This window comes from Budorcas taxicolor, chromosome 3 (genome assembly GCF_023091745.1).
Source record: "Budorcas taxicolor isolate Tak-1 chromosome 3, Takin1.1, whole genome shotgun sequence".
Taxonomy (NCBI): Eukaryota; Metazoa; Chordata; class Mammalia; order Artiodactyla; family Bovidae; genus Budorcas; species Budorcas taxicolor.
The window spans coordinates 15,683,499-15,700,801 of record NC_068912.1 but is presented as its reverse complement, the minus strand read 5'-3'; the positions used below and the strand labels follow the sequence as shown (position 1 = coordinate 15,700,801).

Genomic DNA, 17,303 nt, shown 5'->3' with positions numbered 1-17,303 from the left:
TATAAATAAAAACCTATTGACCTGGTTGGGGAGTTAAGATCCCACAAACCATGCAGTGTGGCCTAAAAAACAGAAATCAGTGTCTCAGTGTGCCAGTTTTGGTTCAGTGGTTAAGACGCTGCACTGCTAACGCAGGGGGCGTGGGTTCAATTCCTGGTCTGGGAACTAAGATGCCACACGCTATGTGGCATGGCCAAAAAATAAAAAAATCTACTGAGACTTAATTTCTGCCTAACAAAATGTCCCATGTGCACTTGAGAAGAATGTAAATGCTGTTGTTGGGTGGGGTCTTCGTATTTTTTTTAGATCTAGTTGGTTTATTATGTAAGTTCTCTATTCCTTACTTACCTCTCCAGTTGTTCTTTTCATTATCAGGGTGGGGAGTTGAAGTCTCCCAATTATTACTGCAGAATTATTTCTCCCTTCAACTGCCAGTTTTTGCTTCACATATTTTGAAGTTCTGTCATGTGTGTAAATGTTTACAACTGTTCTATCTTCTTGCTGAATCTTTTTAAGAAACATATGGCCTTCTTTGTCTCTTTTACCCTTTTTGGGTTTAAAGTCTATTTTAGCCACTCCCACTCTCTTTTGGCTACTATTTACTGACATGTAATATCTTCTTCCATCCTTTCACTTTCAACCTGGTTGCGTCTTTGGATCTTCAGTGAGTCTCTTATACACAGTATACAGGTGGATGATGTATTTTTGAACTAATTAATTAGGCTGCATCGGGTCTTTGTGGTAGCACATGGGATCTTTTGTTGTGGCACGCGAGCCCACTAGTTGCACTGAGTGGGCTTCGTTGCCCAGCAGCATATGGGATCTTAGTTCCCTGATCAGGGATCAAACCTGCATCCCCTGTACTACAAGGTGAGTTCTTAACCACTGGACCACCAGGGAAGCCCCAGGATCATGTGCTTGTAATCTATTCTGCCAATCTTTCAAAAAAAAAAATTAAGACATAATTGACATAAAATATTATATTAGTGTTAGGTGTAACATTATGATTTATTATATGTATATACTGCAAAATGATCACTACAATGACTCTAGTTAACATCCATCACCATGCATAGTATCAAATTATTTTCTTGTGATAAGATTTTTAAGATTCATTCTCTAAGCAAGTTTCAAATATACAATGTAGTATTATTAACTATAGTCACCAGGCTGTACATTACATCCTCAGTTGTTATTTATTTGGACCACCTTCACCTATTTTTCCAAGCTTGCAAACCCTTACCTCTGGCAACTACCAATTTGTATCTGAGTTTGCTTTTTTTTTTCAAAAGATCCTATACAAGTGAGGTCATATGGAACTAGTCTCTCTATCTCATTTAGCGTAACAAGGCCATTCATTTTGTTACAAATGGCCGTATTTCCTCCATTTTTGTGGCTAAATATTCCACTGTAGACACAGAACACATTTTCTTTATCCACTGATGAATACTTAGGTTGTTTCCATGCCTCAGCTACTATGAGTAACGCCATAATGAACATGGGATACAGATAATCATTTTGAGTTAGGGTTTTCTTTTCCTTCAGATAAATACCGAGAAATGGCACTGCTGGGTTGTATGGCACTTCTATTTTTAATTTTCCTAGGAACCTCCATATGATTTTTGACAATGGCTGTACCAATTTAAATTCCCACCAACAGTGCACAAGGCCCCCCCCGCCCCCTGGCCCGGCCCGGCTTTTTTTACATTCTCACTAACATTTATTACTTCTTATCTGTTTGAGAATAGCCATTCTAATAGGTGTGAGGTGGTTATCTCATTGTGGTTTTGACTTGCATTTCCCTGATAGTTAGTGTGACATTCAGTTCAGTTCAGTCGCTCAGTTGTGTCCAACTCTTTGCGACCACGTGAATCGCAGCACGCCAGGCCTCCCTGTCCATCAACTCCCGGAGTTCACTCAAATTCACGTCCATTAAGTCGGTGATGCCATCCAGCCATCTCATCCTGGGTCGTCCCCTTCTCCTCCTGCCCCCAATCCCTCCCAGCATCACAGTCTTTTCCAATGAGTTAACTCTTTGCATGAGGTGGCCAAAGTACTGGAGTTTCAGCTTTAGCATCATTCCTTCCAAAGAAATCCCAGGGCTGATCTCCTTTAGAATGGACTGGTTGGATTTCCTTGCAGTCCAAGGGACTCTCAAGAGTCTTCTCCAACACCACAGTTCAAAAGCATCAATTCTTCGGCGCTCAGCTTTCTTCACAGTCCAAATCTCACATCCATACATGACCACTGGAAAAACCATAGCCTTAACTAGACAGACCTTTGTTGGCAAAGTAATGTCTCTGCTTTTGAATATGCTCTCTAGGTTGGTCATAACTTTTCTTCCAAGGAGTAAGCGTCTTTTAATTTCATGGCTGCAGTCACCATCTGCAGTGATTTTGGAGCCCAAAAAAATAAAGTCTGACACTGTTTCCCCATCTGTTTCCCATGAAGTGATGGGACCAGATGCCTTGATCTTTGTTTTCTGAATGTTGAGCTTTAAGGGAGTTCCAGAAAAACATCTATTTCTGCTTTAGTGACTATGCCAAAGCCTTTGACTGTGTGGATCACAAGAAACTGTGGAAAATTCTGAAAGAGATGGGCATACCAGACCACCTGACCTGCCTCTTGAGAAACCTGTATGCAGGTCAGGAAGCAACAGTTAGAACTGGACATGGAACAACAGACTGGTTCCAAATAGGAAAAGGAGTACGTCAAGGCTGTATATTGTCACCCTGCTTATTTAACTTGTATGCAGAGTACATCATGAGAAATGCTAGGCTGGAAGAAGCACAAGCTGGAATCAAGATTGCCGGAAGAAATATCAATAACCTCAGATATGCAGATGATACCACCCTTTTGGCAGAAAGTGAAGAGTGTGACATTAAGCACCTTTTAATGTACCTGTTGGTCATCTGTATGTCTGCTTTAAAAGTATATTCAGATTTTCCAACTATATTTAATTGGATTTTCTATTTTGCTATTGACTTGTATGCTTTCCTTATATATTTTGAATATTAACACCTCACTAGATTTGCTAATATTTTCTCCCATTCTGTAGGCTGCTTTTTTCATTTTGTTTATGGTTTCCATTGTTGTACAGAAACATTTTAGTTTGACCAGTCTCACTTGCTCATTTCTGCTTTTAATGCCCTACTTCTGGTGTTAAAACAAACAAAAATATCATTGTCAAAACTGATGACAAGGAGCTTATCCTGTTTTTTTCTAGGAATTTCATGGTTTTAGGTCTTACATTTAAGTCTTTAAATTGATTTCTGTTTATGTTGAAAGACAGTGATCCAACTTCATTCTTTTGCATGTGGCTGTGCAGTTTTCCCACACACCCTTTATTGAAGAGACTGCCCTTTCCCTATTGTATATTCTTGGCTCCTCTGCCATAAATCAATTGGCCATACATGCATGGGTTTATTTCTGGGCTCTATTCTATTCCATTCATCTATGTATCTGTTTTGTTTCGATTACTATAGCTTTGTAATATAGTTTGAAATCAGGACATATGTTGCCTTCAGCTTTGTTCTTTGTCAAGACTGTTTTGACTATTAGAGATTTTTTGTGGTTCCACCTAAGTTTTAGGATTATTCTACTTCTGAGGAAAGTGCCATTGGAATTTTATCTTTATTGTACTGAATTTGTAGGATGCTTTGTGTAGTACAGACATTTAAGCAGTAATAACTCTTCAAATCCATGAGCACAGGGTATCTTTTCATTTATTTATGTCTCCTGTAAGCTCTCATCACTAGCTTACAGTTTTCAGTGTACAGGTCTTTTACTTCCTTGGCTAAATTTATTCCTAGGTATTTTATTCTTTTTGATGCTATTGCAAAAAGATTGTTTTTTAATTTCTGACAGTTACTTGTGTATGAAAATGCAACTGATTTTTATATTTTGAGTTTGTCTCCTGAAACTTCAATAAATTTTCAGTTCTAAAATGTTTTCTGATGGGAGTTTTTAGGGTTTTCTACATGTAATTCTGTTTGCAAACAATATTTTTTCTATATGTAATTTTCTAAATTTCTATATTATACATATAATATATATATAGTATTTTTCCATATGTAAATAGACAGTTTTACTTGTTCCTTTTCAATTGGATGCCTTTTACTTAATTTTTTTCTTGCCTACCTCATCCCACTCAAGTACTCTTGCCTGGAAAATCCCACGGACAGAGGAGCCTGGTAGGCTGCAGTCTATGGGGTCGTGAAGAGTCAGACATGATTGAGCAAACTCACTTTCACTTTTCACTTTCATGCACTGGAGAATGAAATGGCAACCCACTCCAGTGTTCCTGCCTGGAGAATCCCAGGGACGGCTGAGCCTGGTAGGCTGCCATCTATGGGGTTGCACAGAGTCAGACACAACTGACGTGACTTAGCAGCAGCAGTAGCAGCTACCTCATCTGGGTAAAACTTGCAGTATTATGTTGAATGGAAGTGGTAGGAGTAGACATCCTTGTTTTGGTTTTATTCTTGATTCCAGAGGAAAAGCTTTCAATTTTTCACCTGTTGGTTGTCACATTCACCTTTTATTATATTGAGACACATTCTTTTACCCAGTTTGTAGAGTTTTTAAAATCATAAATGATGCTGAATCCCATTCTCTTTTTAAGAGTTTAATCCATTTACCTTTAAATTAATTACTGATAAGGAGTTACTTATCACTGAACAATTTGTTTTCTATATGCCCTAGAGGTTTCTGTCCCTCCTTGCCTGAATTCCTGCTTTTTAGTGTGTTTAGTTAATTTTTTGGAGTGAAATGTTTACATTCTTCCTGAATTTCTTTTTGTACATGTCTGTAGGTATTGCACTGTGGTTATCATGAGGATTACACTGAACATCCTTAAGTTATAAAACTATAATTTTATTTATAGTAGCTTAACTTGAATAACATAAAAAAACACTACTCCTTTACAGCCATTTCTCTTCCTTCCAGATGTCACAAAATTACATCTTTATATTATGTGCACAAAAAAATTAGCTAACAATTCCACTAAGTGCATTAGTTTCCTAAACTGTATAGAAAAAAAAGTATAGCTACAAAACACTGTCAAATTAATTCTAGCTTTTAAAATTGCCCATGTATTTACCTTTATTAAGATCTTTATTTCTCCATATGGCATAGAAGTACTGTCTGGTGTCCTGTAAGTTCACTTTGGAGGAGACCATTGAGTATTTCTGCAGGGTAGTTCTAGCACTCAAAAAGTCCCTCATCTTTTATTTGGGAATGCTTTTATTTCCTCTTCACTTCTGAAGGATAGCTTTGCTACAGATAGGAATCCTGGTTGACATGTTCTTTTAGCACACTACATACATGGGCCCACTATCTTCTGGCCTCCAAAATGTCACTGTATTGTAATGATTTGTTTGTCTTGGGCTGATTCCAAGACTTGCTCTTTATATTTTGAAAGTTTGATTTTAATATGTCTTGGTATGTGTCTCATTCTGAGTTCATCTTACTTGGAATTTGTTAAGTACCCTGGGTATTTATATTCACATCATTCATGAAATTTGGTAAGTTTTCAACCATTATTTCTTCAAATATTTTCTCTTGCTTCTGTTTTCTCCCTCTGGGACATCCACAATACATATGGTTGTTCTGCTCGATGGTATCCCAAAGGCCGCTTAGAGCTCTCTCCTCTTCAATCTTTATCTTTTTCCTCAGGCTTGATAATTTATATTGTCCTATGGGCTGCTCTGGTAGCTCAGCTGGTAAAGAATCCGCCTACAATTCAGGAGACCCCAGTTCAATTCCTGGGTTGGGAAGATCTGCTGGCGAAGGGATAAGCTACCTATTCCAGGATTCTTGGGCTTCCCTGGTGGCTCAGCAGGTAAAGAATTTGCCTGCAGTGTGGAAGACCTGGGTTCGGTCCCAGGGTTGGGAAGATCCCTGGAGAAGGGAATGGCTACCCTCTTCAGTATTCTGGCCTAGAGAATTTCACAGACTGCATAGTCCATGGGGTTGCAAAGATCCAGACATGACTGAGTGATTTTTACTTTGAGTGATTTTCATCTTTGAGTTCACTGATTCTTTCTCTTGCCTGACCAAACCTGCCTCTGAATCCATCTAGTAAATTTCTCATTTCAATTATTGTACATCTTCAGTTGCAGGCTTCCCTTCTGGTTTCTTTTTTAGGTTTTCTATCTCTTTATTGATATTTCCATTTTTTTCATATCAGTTTCATGACTTTCTCATGAAAGACTTTTTCATGACAATTTCCTTTAGTTCTTTGAGCGTCATCAGGGCAATTGTTTAAAAGTTTTGTCTTATGTGTCTGCCATTAGCCCATTTTAGGGACAGATTCTACTGAATTACTATTTTTTTTTCTCTGAATGGGCCATATTTTCTAATGTCTTTATATTCCTCATGATTTTTCTGAACACTGGACATCTGAATCGAGTAATGTGGTAACTTGGGAATTAGATTTTCCCCTTTCCTATTCGCTGTTTTTTGTTATTATTATTTTCCTGTTTCAAGGATCAGCCTCAAGTGTAAACCTAGTGTCTTATGTCTTTTCTGATCCTTCCCTTGGATATGTGACTGACTATCTATATTCCCCAACATATGTAATTGTTCTGGCATGTGTTAAGTCTTTAATTTCTGTCCTAAAAGACGAAAAATGAAAAATGAAGGTGGGCAAAAGAGGGTACCTTAAAATGTCCTGAAAGTCACTATAGCTGGAGGGAGAGGGACTTGCAACAGTGGGAGGTACAACAGTGGCTGCCTGCTTCTTCGTGTGCACCTCTGTGATCAGAATCAGCAATCAGAGCACAGAGATTCAGTATTTGGAGAAAGGGGCCCCTTTTATCCACCCTAGCATCTGCAAGCTGTATGCAAGCTATTCCAGGAGTACTTGCACAGCTGCCTGCCTGGGGGTAGGGATGAGTAGCTACTACTGAGTTAAGAGTTTGAATTGATTGAAATGAACCACAACTGACCATCTAAAACATCTCCTGGACGTTACAAGCCTTCAACAGACTCCAGACTTCCAAACAGTTTTATCAGACAGATTCTGCTAGTGCAATTGTCTAAATGGAGATAGATTCTTGTTGCTTCCTACTCTCTCATTTTCTTAGAATCCTCCTCTATCATGTTATCTTTTCTGAATTATTCTTTTTTTTTTAAATTTTATATTTTAAATACTATGGACAGAGGAGCCTGGCGGGCTACAGTCCATTGGGTTGCAAAGGAGTTCGACACAACTTAGCAACTAAACAACAACAACAACAACACACTCTACAGACAGAGTGTGGGCCATTTCAAAAGGTGAGATTGTTTTTTAGATGTATTTTTTTCATTCTAAATTAGATTCTAATCTATCTCACTTATTTTTACTTATCATTGTGACAAATCCAGTGAGGATGTGATAAACATGCTAAATGCATGGATGTAAGAACCATGTAGCAGTGCTTGGTATATAGTAAGCAGTCAATAAACAGTACGTATTATCATATATGTACACACACACACACACACACACACAAATAAATATTACATTCTTCTGGGAGTAGTTAGGTTGAAGTGTGAAGAAACAATACGAGCTTACTCTCTACCTGGGAGGATCTGTCATAACAGAGAATTGCCTGAGCTGCTCTGTATAAGCTGATTAAGATCAATCTCAGGATGTCCTCAATACTTTCTGCTCTGCTGGGTTTACCTTCCCTTGTTTTCTTACCACTTCTGCATTTCACAATTGGGGTCACAGCTGTGATTGATGAATCGGGCTTCATTTCCCATACGGTAACTGTCAATCACCATCCCACTATCCAAGTTCAGACAATAGTGGTCACTGTGATTATGATACTGCTCAATCATCCTGTTCCTAAAGAGGAGAGAAATGATTAAAACCCAGTTAATGATTAAGTTGAAAGTAAACTTAAAATATTTCATTTTCCATTCTAATCTGGTACCTCTGCCATTTTCCTGGAGTATGATTTACCACTGTACCTGAACTCCTGCTCGCTGACAACCTCTCCTAGGTATTCAATGATGAATTGCCCAGCTTTTAGGGGTTCTTTGGTTCTGATTCCCCAACCTTTTTCTTCAGCTCGAAATCGTTCTAGACATTGCACCCACTCATGCCGCTGTATCCTCTGGTTACAGCACTGCTCACCACAGGGGCAAGTGTTGGGAGAACACTCAGCAAAGATCATTCTAGAAAAAAAAGGAATAATTATATGTCAATTAACACTACATATCATCTATATGAACCCATTTTTAAAAATAGGGATTTAAAAAATGAATTCAAAGGGACTTCTCTACTGGTCTAGAGACTAACACTCTGCGCTCCCAATGAAGGGGGCCTGGGATTGATCCCTGGTCAGGGAACTAGATCCCACATGCTGCAAATGAGTTTTCTCACGGTGCAACTAAAAAGATTCCACATCCTGCAACTAAGATCCTATGCATTACAACTAAAAGATCCCATATGCTGCAACTAAGACCCAGTGCAGCCAAAAAAATGCATAAAATTAATTTTTATTTTAATAAGGTTAGATTGGTTAACAAAGTTATTAACAAGGTAATAATGTCTAAATTCAAAAGTTAATAATACTGAAAATATCCAAGTCAAGTTGCAAACACTGATGGTTCTTTTAAATTAATAAGTTAATTGTCCACTCAGCATCCTGGGCAAACACTAACATATTTATTTCTATACTAAGAATATACGAGGGGTTCCATGGTGGCTCGGTGGTAAAGAATCCTGCCAATTCAGGAGACTCTGGTTCCATCCCTGGGTTGGGAAGGACCCAACCCCTGGAGAAGGAAAGGGAAACCTACTCCAGTATTCTTACCTGGGAAATCCCATGGACACATGAGCCTGGTGGCCTACAGTCCATGGGATCACAAAAGAGTCAGACACAACTAAGCAATTAAACAACAACAACTTCCTGAACTATCAAAAGAAAGAAAGGAAATAAGCAATGAGGCAGCTATATTAATTTCATAGACAATAAATAAAATATCATACAAAAGGCACAGAAATGTTAGCATCTAAAGAGATGCGCATTTAAACAACTTTAAGGACATATGATACTCTCAAATAGTAAACCAATGAAATACTAAAGCACTAGAAATAAAGTTAGATGTCAGTAACTAAAGGAGGTGGAACTAAGAGGAAATAAATATATATTGGTGGTGATGCCAAAAACTACCTAAGTATTTTACAAGAGCTCTTAGAAAGTACAGAGTAAGAATTACACATATATATGTATACATGTATATGTATGTTACACAGTTTCATAGTAGTATAATTTTTAATAGCAAAATATTAAAAGTAACTTGAATAATGAACAACAGAAGAATGGCAAGCTGTGACATCTAAAAAGGATGAGCTTAAGGATTACAATGTTACATAAAAGCACATATAGAAAATACCTGAGAGTGAAAATAATCTGCATAAGACATCGACTACCTAAATCACCAAGCTACTACTACTACTATGTACAATTCTATGTATGTACAATGACAAGATGAAAATTTACAGTGATGTAGGTAAGGTAGAATTTCCCAACTGGCACATTAAAGCAAAAAACACTGATTCCCTCAGACCACGACAGCTGACTAGAGATCAAAATTGGAGAAGCAGCTATCTGTCTAGGAAAGCTATCTAGAACAAGGAACACTGATGGGAAGTTCATTAATTCTCCTTTGCTACCTATCTGCTTAGGTTAATAGAGATAGAATCCTTTATCTCAATTAGACATTTTCATTTTGAAATCTCAATCTCACTAAGAACTCACACTTCCTATCTCTGACAACAGCCTTACTATCTCTCATTAGCGTCACTGACTCAATCATCATGTGTATTAACATACCTTCTATATCCTAATGTCTTATCAACTTAGTTTCCCCCCAAATGTATCAGGACCTTCTACTAGTATTATTTTTATTAGAGAGGTTAAAGAACTTTCCTTAGGTCTCACAACAGTAAGAGGATTTAAACCTGAGTACATAAGACTCTACATGACATTGCTTCCTATTACTCTATTTAGCCCATGTTTTGAGCTAAATATGTCCCTTCAAAATTCAGTTGAAGACCTAGCCTTCAGTGTGATGCTATTTGCAAGTAGGGGCTTTGGGAGGTGAATAGGTTTTATTAGCTGATGAAGGTGGGAACCTCGTAATGGGATTATTGTTGTTTAATCTCTCAGTCCTGTCTGACTCTTTTGCAACCCTATAGCCCATCAGGCTCCTCTGTTCATGGGATTTTCCAGGCAAGAATACTGGCTGCTGCTGCTAAGTTGCTTTAGTCGTGTCCGACTCTGTGCGACCCCACAGACAGCAGCCCACCAGGCTCCCCCGTCCCTGGGATTCTCCAGGCAAGAACACTGGAGTGGGCTGCCACTGCCTTTTTCAGGGGATCTACTGGGGCTTCCCTGGTGGCTCAGTGGTTAAAGCGCCTGCCTGCAATGTGGGAGACCTGGGTTCGATCCCTGGGTCAGGAAGATCCCCTGGAGAAGGAAATGGCAACCCACTCCAGTATTCTTGCCTGGAGAATCCCATGGACGGAGGAGCCTGGTGGGCTACAGTCCACGGGGTCGCAGAGTTTGACACGACTGAGCAACTTCACTTCACCTGACCAAGGGATCAAATTCGCCTCTCCTGTAGCTCCTGAATTGACAGGTGGGTTCTTTACCACCGGGCCACCAGAGAAGCCCTCATAATTGGATTAGTGGCCTTCTAAGAAGAGGAAGAGAGAGAAGTATCTTTCTACCATGAGCATGCTCTGAGGAGAGGCCATGTGAGTATTCAGGGAGAAGGCAGCTGTCTATAAGCTAGGAAGTGGGCCCTCACCAGACGCTGAATCTGCTGACAATTTCACCATGGACTTCCCAGCCTCCAGAATTGTGAGAAATATATTTCTATTATTTAAGTCTATGATAGTTTGTTATAGCAGCCCAAGCAGACCGAGACAGTCTATCAGTTAAGTTTCATATATCCTTTTTGATTTCTTGAGAGGAAATCAAAGAGTCTACTTAACCTTTTCCTTTAAATGAAGTCTTTTTTTTTTCTGGCCATACCACGTGGCTTGCGGAATCTCAGTTCCCCAACTAGGGATTGAACTCAGGCCCCTGACAGTGAAAACACCGAGTTTTAAACACTGGACCACCAGGGAATTCCCCTAAATGAAGTGTCTTACAGATCTTAAAGCCTGTGCTTATAGAATTAGTTTAGTACAGTACCTATTGAGGCAGTCATCCACACAGCCCTTTTTGGTGTCATCATCTGGCTTCTTACAGTTACAAGTGGTAGCCTCATAACCAGAAAGGGGTTTGACATCAACGTAGACATCTTGAGAGAAGACAGCAAAGAATAGTTTGTGAACATATAGAGTAATTTTTAAGTGCCAGGCTGAGAACACTGATGGTATGGAGGCAGAAAAAACAGCTCCCATTTTACTCACTTGAACGAATTTTTTTATATAGTGGGACATCTGGTTTCTTGTATAGCTAGAAGAAAAAACAGAAAAATCCCGATATAGCATTCAACTTCAAATGCCAGAAAACAGTATAAATCACTAAAAATAAAGAAATTATCCATGTACTCTGCCCATATGGAAACACTTACTTTCTGGGTTGGATACATTTGAGGTGTGATCACTTTTTACCCTGGAATAAAAGGTGACTTACCAGATCAGGGTAAAAGAACTATATTCAACAGAAGCAATCATAACTAGATTAAAGAAAATGCATTTTTTGTTAGATGTTTCTTCAGCAAGTTATTGGACAGATTTAAATGATTATCACACTGCAGATTAAAGCTATTCATTTGGATAAATTAAGATTTTATTTCCCTCTATGAAAAGAAAGGAAAACTTGCACAGGGCTTGTTCAGATGGGTAGGGCAGGTATATGATATGAAAAAGATAAGCATCCCGGCTTTTTCAGGGTGAGTGTTGTAGGAAAACACATTTTACATTTTAATTAAGGCAATTAATTCAGTGAACAAAGGGAAGATGGCAGGCAGGATAATGGTGTTCTCATATTGCAATAAAGAATGCATTAGGAAAAAAAATGTATTAGTCAGTCTGTGAGTGTTTTACTATAGAAGACAGTACCAAAAAACAAACAAAGAAACAAACAGGAGCTTGGTTTAAGCTGTTTAAGCTAGAGTGTATTAATCTATAAGAATAATCCCACCATCATTTTTCAGTGGGTACAGTGAGTCAAAACACTATCTCCTTTATTGTTATGACTCTGAGACAAATATCTAACATACTGACCCTCTTAAAATTCAGGAGAGACCATCAAAGAAGAGAATGCAGATGGGAATGTTCACTGCTTTTGGCTTTCCAAGATTAAACTTTGGTGGAATTTTGGCAAAACTCAGGAGCTTATTTACCTCATTTGCATGACTATTTCTATTTCCCAATGGTAGTTCCCAATATGGATTCTGGGGGCTTTTGCTAAATATAAAAATTACTGGGGGAAACTTTTCAATTAGGTAAGTAAGAGAGAAAAGCAGCACCTTTCCAGTGTTAGTTCCCAATATATTTAAAAGTACAAGAGTATTAAATATTTTCCCTGTTTCCTTTGGTAGAAGACTCTCTTTTGTATGTGAAAAATAAATTCCAAACTGATGGGAAGGAGCCAACAAAAATAAAGCCTGAAATTTCTTAATGCTGCTGGCAGTACATCTAAATTCTCTTGAGACCTGCATCAAACAGGATTCTTACAGAACAGAATCTTTGCTACCAAAATAAAAGCCCAGAATAATAACTGAAGGTTTCCTAAGGAAGCAGGAACTTACTGCTATTTTGAAGTTATGAGTAAAGGCAAATAGGTCATATTAAATATGGATGCAAATTCATTTTTCTTAGTCTCTGACCTTCACAGGGACACTTCTCTGTATTTCCTAAGATGAGAGCATAACAAGGAGGCAGAGAAAAAGACTTGCATCTCCCTCTCCCCCACTGAGCACTTAAGAATGAAATATCTGGGGAGGGAGGTGGGAAGGGGGGTTCAGGATGGGGAACACATGTACACCCATGGCGGATTCATGTCAACGTATGGCAAAACCAATACAATACTGTAAAGTAAAAAATAACTAAACAAACAAAACTGAAAAAAAAAAAGAATGAAATATGGTAAGATAAATTCATACCTGATTGTGTTTCCACTGCCAAAGAATGTCATAGGGAAGCTGAAAATCAATTCTCTTTTGCCTTAGATATTTTCCTGAAATAAAACAATACTATCCATTTCAATATTTATTTATACAAAGGGTCAAACAGCTACAAGCTTTAACATGCAGAGTAAAAAAAATGAACATTTCATGTTAAATTTTATGAATTTTCCATCACCAATCTTTAATTTTTTCTATTCTTTTCCACTGTGCTCCATGTGGTATATGCTAAAGATGTTTTAATTTTAGCTTATATAAAACAACTAGCATAGCAAACTTACTGCAAAGTAAGTCATCATTATGAAGCACACTAAATACTAAGAATTGGTCAATCGTTAAAGTCACTAACCAGAGCATCTATTATCTTTTCTCCATTATTGTACATAATTTAAGGCTAACTACAAAAAAAGTATAAAATTTTTCCAAAATAGGAAACTCTGAATTTAAGTAACTCAAGAGTATTTACATGTAAATTTATGATCTGTTAACATTTTTCTTCCTACCTATTGAAATACTTCTACTTTTTCTAGCCAGTTTCAAAGCCCCTTTCTACCATAAAGAGGCACCCTGCCCCACAATTTCTTTACTCTATATGATCTTTTTGTTCATGAAGCACTATGATGCTCGACTCACTTCTTGCAGGATTTAGACATTTCCTTGTTATCTGGATGTGTTTTATCATGGTCTCCAGACCAGCAGTTCTCAAAGTGTGCTCTGCTTACCCCATGGGATCTGAGAGGTCAAAACTATTTTGGTAACACAACTAAGATATTATATGCATTTTCATTATGCTGACATTTGTACTAATGGGGTAAAAGGAATAGTGGGTAAAGCTGTAGTTTTAGTATGAATCAAGGCATGTGGCACAAATCTCTATTAGAACGAAACCAGTAGAAATGAACTATATGGCATTATCTAAGAATGCTCTTGATAAAGTAATAAAAATATTAAATCTTGACCCACAAACCAGAATCTTTTCTCTGCATGACACAATGCAAGTATGCATAAAGCACTTCTGCTATATACTAAGGTATGATGGTTATCTTAAGGAAATGCACTTGTACAAATATTTGAATGGTGGGCTGAACTAGTTGGCTTTTTTCATAGAACGACATGTTAAAAGAACTGACAGACAATGGTTATTCTAACCTAGGAACTGAAAATAAATCCAGTGAACTTCAAGAACTCCAACTGAAAATATGTTTCCAATGATAAAATTTTAGTGTGAAGTGAACACTGAAATTTTGCAAAACTTGTGTCTACTAATTATCATGAGATTCTGTTTTCCAATACTTAAGTTTTTCTCATGAAATAAGTGGCAAATCACAAATATGAACTGTTAGGGATACATACAGGAAATGGAAGAGCAATATAATTTAGTGAATTAATATTTTCCAATGTCTAATGCATGAAGTGATAAAATCATACATGGGTAAAAATCTATTTAACTTAGAAGAGAGGCAACAATATAAAAAATCCATTGATTTCATACTCCAGCATTAGAATGTTAAGGAACATTTTAAATTTTTGCTATAATATCAAAGAATATCTACAATTATGTGAAATTATTAAATCTTCCTCTCTTTGACAACTTTTTACCCATGTGAGGGCAGATTTCTTCATATATTTAAACCATAATAACATCACAACAAACAGAATGCAAAAACAGATTAGGAAATCCAACTGTCCTATATTAGTCAGACATCAAAGAGATTTGCAAAAATGTAAAATAAAGTCACTTTTCTCATTAAAAGTTTTTGGGGAAAGTTACTACCACATTCAGACTAAGACGAAAACATAATAAATTTGCCCTCAAAAAAATAGGGAGGAGTTATCTGGAATCAAGATTGCTGGGAGAAATATCAATAACCTCAGATATGCAAATGACACCACCCTTATGGCAGAAAGTGAAGAAGAATTAAAGAGCCTCTTGATAAAAGTGAAAGAGAGTGAAAAAGTTGGCTTAAAGCTCAACATTCAGAAAATGAAGATCATAGCATCCGGTCCCATCACTGCATGGCAAATAGATGGGGAAACAGTGGAAACAGTGGCTGACTTTATTTTTCTGGGCTCCAAAATCACTGCAGATGGTGATTATAGCCATGAAATTAAAAGACGCTTATTCCTTGGAAGGAAAGTTATGACCAACCGAGATAGCATATTAAAAAGCAGAGACTTTAGTTTGTCAACAAAGGTCCATTTAGTTAAGGCTATGGTTTTTCCAGTAGTCATGTATGGATATGAGAGTTGGACCATAAAGAAAGCTGAGCACCGAAGAATTGATGCTTTTGAATCGAGGTGTTGGAAAAGACTCTTGAGAGTCCCTTGGACTGCAAGGAGATCCAACCAGTCCATCCTAAAGGAGATCAGTCCTGGGTGTTCATTGGAAGGACTGATGTTGAAGCTGAAAGTCCAATACTTTGGCCACCTGATGTGAAGAGGTGACTCATTGACCCTGATGCTGGGAAAGATTGAGGGCAGGAGGAGAAGGGGACGACAGAGATGGGATGGTTGGATGGCAACACCAACTCAATGGACATGGGTTTGGGTGGACTCTGGGAGTTGGTATGGACAGGGAGGCCTGGCGTGCTGTGATTCACGGGGTCACAAAGAGTCAGACACGACTGAGCCACTGAACTGAACTGATTTTCCATAAAAATGTTATTTGGTAACATGTAATTTCATGTTAACATGTAATACAGTGAGTTTATTCATTTGATAAATCTGATGACAGAGCAATATGGATTATAGTTATATCTAAGTGAAATAACTTATGGAGGTTAATATAACAAGCTGCTGTCTGAGGTTACAGTTGGTAGAAGACTGGAGTCCATCTCTTGACAGGGAACCAAAGCTGAATGTGTAACTACAAAGTCTGTAATGAAGAAGTACAACAAGGAAGTAGACTTTGGTACATTTAAATAATGAATGTGCAGCTGTTAAATGAAGTGAGGTATATATTTACTCATGTGAAAACTTATTTTCCAAGTTGCAGAATAATACTAGAGCAAGGGCTGACTTTTTAAAGAAAATATCCATTAAATGGCTAAATATGGTGGGGACTGTCTAGGAAAGGGCACAAAAGAGCTTTCTGGAATGATGATAATGTTCTTGAGAAAGGTCTGGATTATAGAGGAGTATGAAAAAATTTAAAAGTTGAGCAAAAGTACATTTAAGATTTGTGGATTTTATCAAGGGTAAATTCAAATCAAAAGAAAAACCCTACAAACAAATACTGAGATCTTGATTCTGACATTATGATGAAATATTTAGCTGGAAGTATATCAATCTCTGCAGTTTACTTTGCAGTGCATCCAAAAACATGATGGAACAATAGATGGATAAATACATGATAAATCAGGCAAATATCAATGACAAAACCTAGGTGATGGGATTTTTTTTTGTGATGGAATATTTTGTGTTCAGTTTCTTCAAATTTCTGTATGCTGAAAAATTTGGTAACAAAGTATCAGGAAAAAATAGCTGTCTCTCTCTCTCTATATATATATGAAAGAGTTTGAAAGGGTATACGCTAAACTAGTATGTTTCTGGGAAGGGGAACTTTATCTTTCAATTCACATCTTTCTACATTAGGAATTTTTATGAGTATGTACTGTTTCTAACAACAATCAAATAAATGTAATTTTTAGCAAGTCAAAATTGGCTCTCAGAAGACAGGACAAATCCCTTGATGTAAAGGGTTAACTCTTTTCTTAGTGTGTTTTCTGTAAAGAGGCTGTAAAAGTATGAAGGAGGAGAGTGTAAGTTCTGAACATTTAAAAATAATACTTTTCTCTTTCTAGAAAGAAAGGCATCCATTATTCACGTCAGCTTTTTTTTTTGGCCACACAGCATGCGGGGGGTCTTAGTTCTCCAATGAGGGATCAAACCCACGCCCTCTACAGTGGAAGCATAGGGTCTTAACAGGCAGGGAAGTGCCATACTTCAACTAACTTTAAAAACACAATTTTCCCCACTGTCCAACATTTTGAGCTTTCCTAGAAACAGCTCCACAGATGTTATATGTTGCCTTTTCTTGGTATTATTTGTATTTCTCTTCGATCCCTGGGTTGGAAAGATCCCTTGGAGAAGGGAAAGGCTATCCACTCCAGTATTCTGGCCTAGAAAATTCCATGGACTGTATAGTCCATGGGGTTGCAAGG

General features: G+C 37.6%; 1 protein-coding gene across 1 annotated transcript in view; it reads right to left on the bottom strand.

Annotated features, from left to right (window-relative positions):
- The window catches only part of ASH1L (ASH1 like histone lysine methyltransferase), a 193,892-nt gene that overhangs the window by 31,552 nt on the left and 145,037 nt on the right, over positions 1-17,303 (bottom strand). The window contains exons 8-12 of the mRNA XM_052636803.1: positions 13,120-13,193; positions 11,420-11,465; positions 11,199-11,307; positions 7,960-8,166; positions 7,688-7,834 (exon numbers count right to left, since the gene is read on the bottom strand). Coding sequence (XP_052492763.1) covers positions 7,688-7,834; positions 7,960-8,166; positions 11,199-11,307; positions 11,420-11,465; positions 13,120-13,193 — 583 coding nt within the window. The remainder of the gene's footprint in view (positions 1-7,687; positions 7,835-7,959; positions 8,167-11,198; positions 11,308-11,419; positions 11,466-13,119; positions 13,194-17,303) is intronic.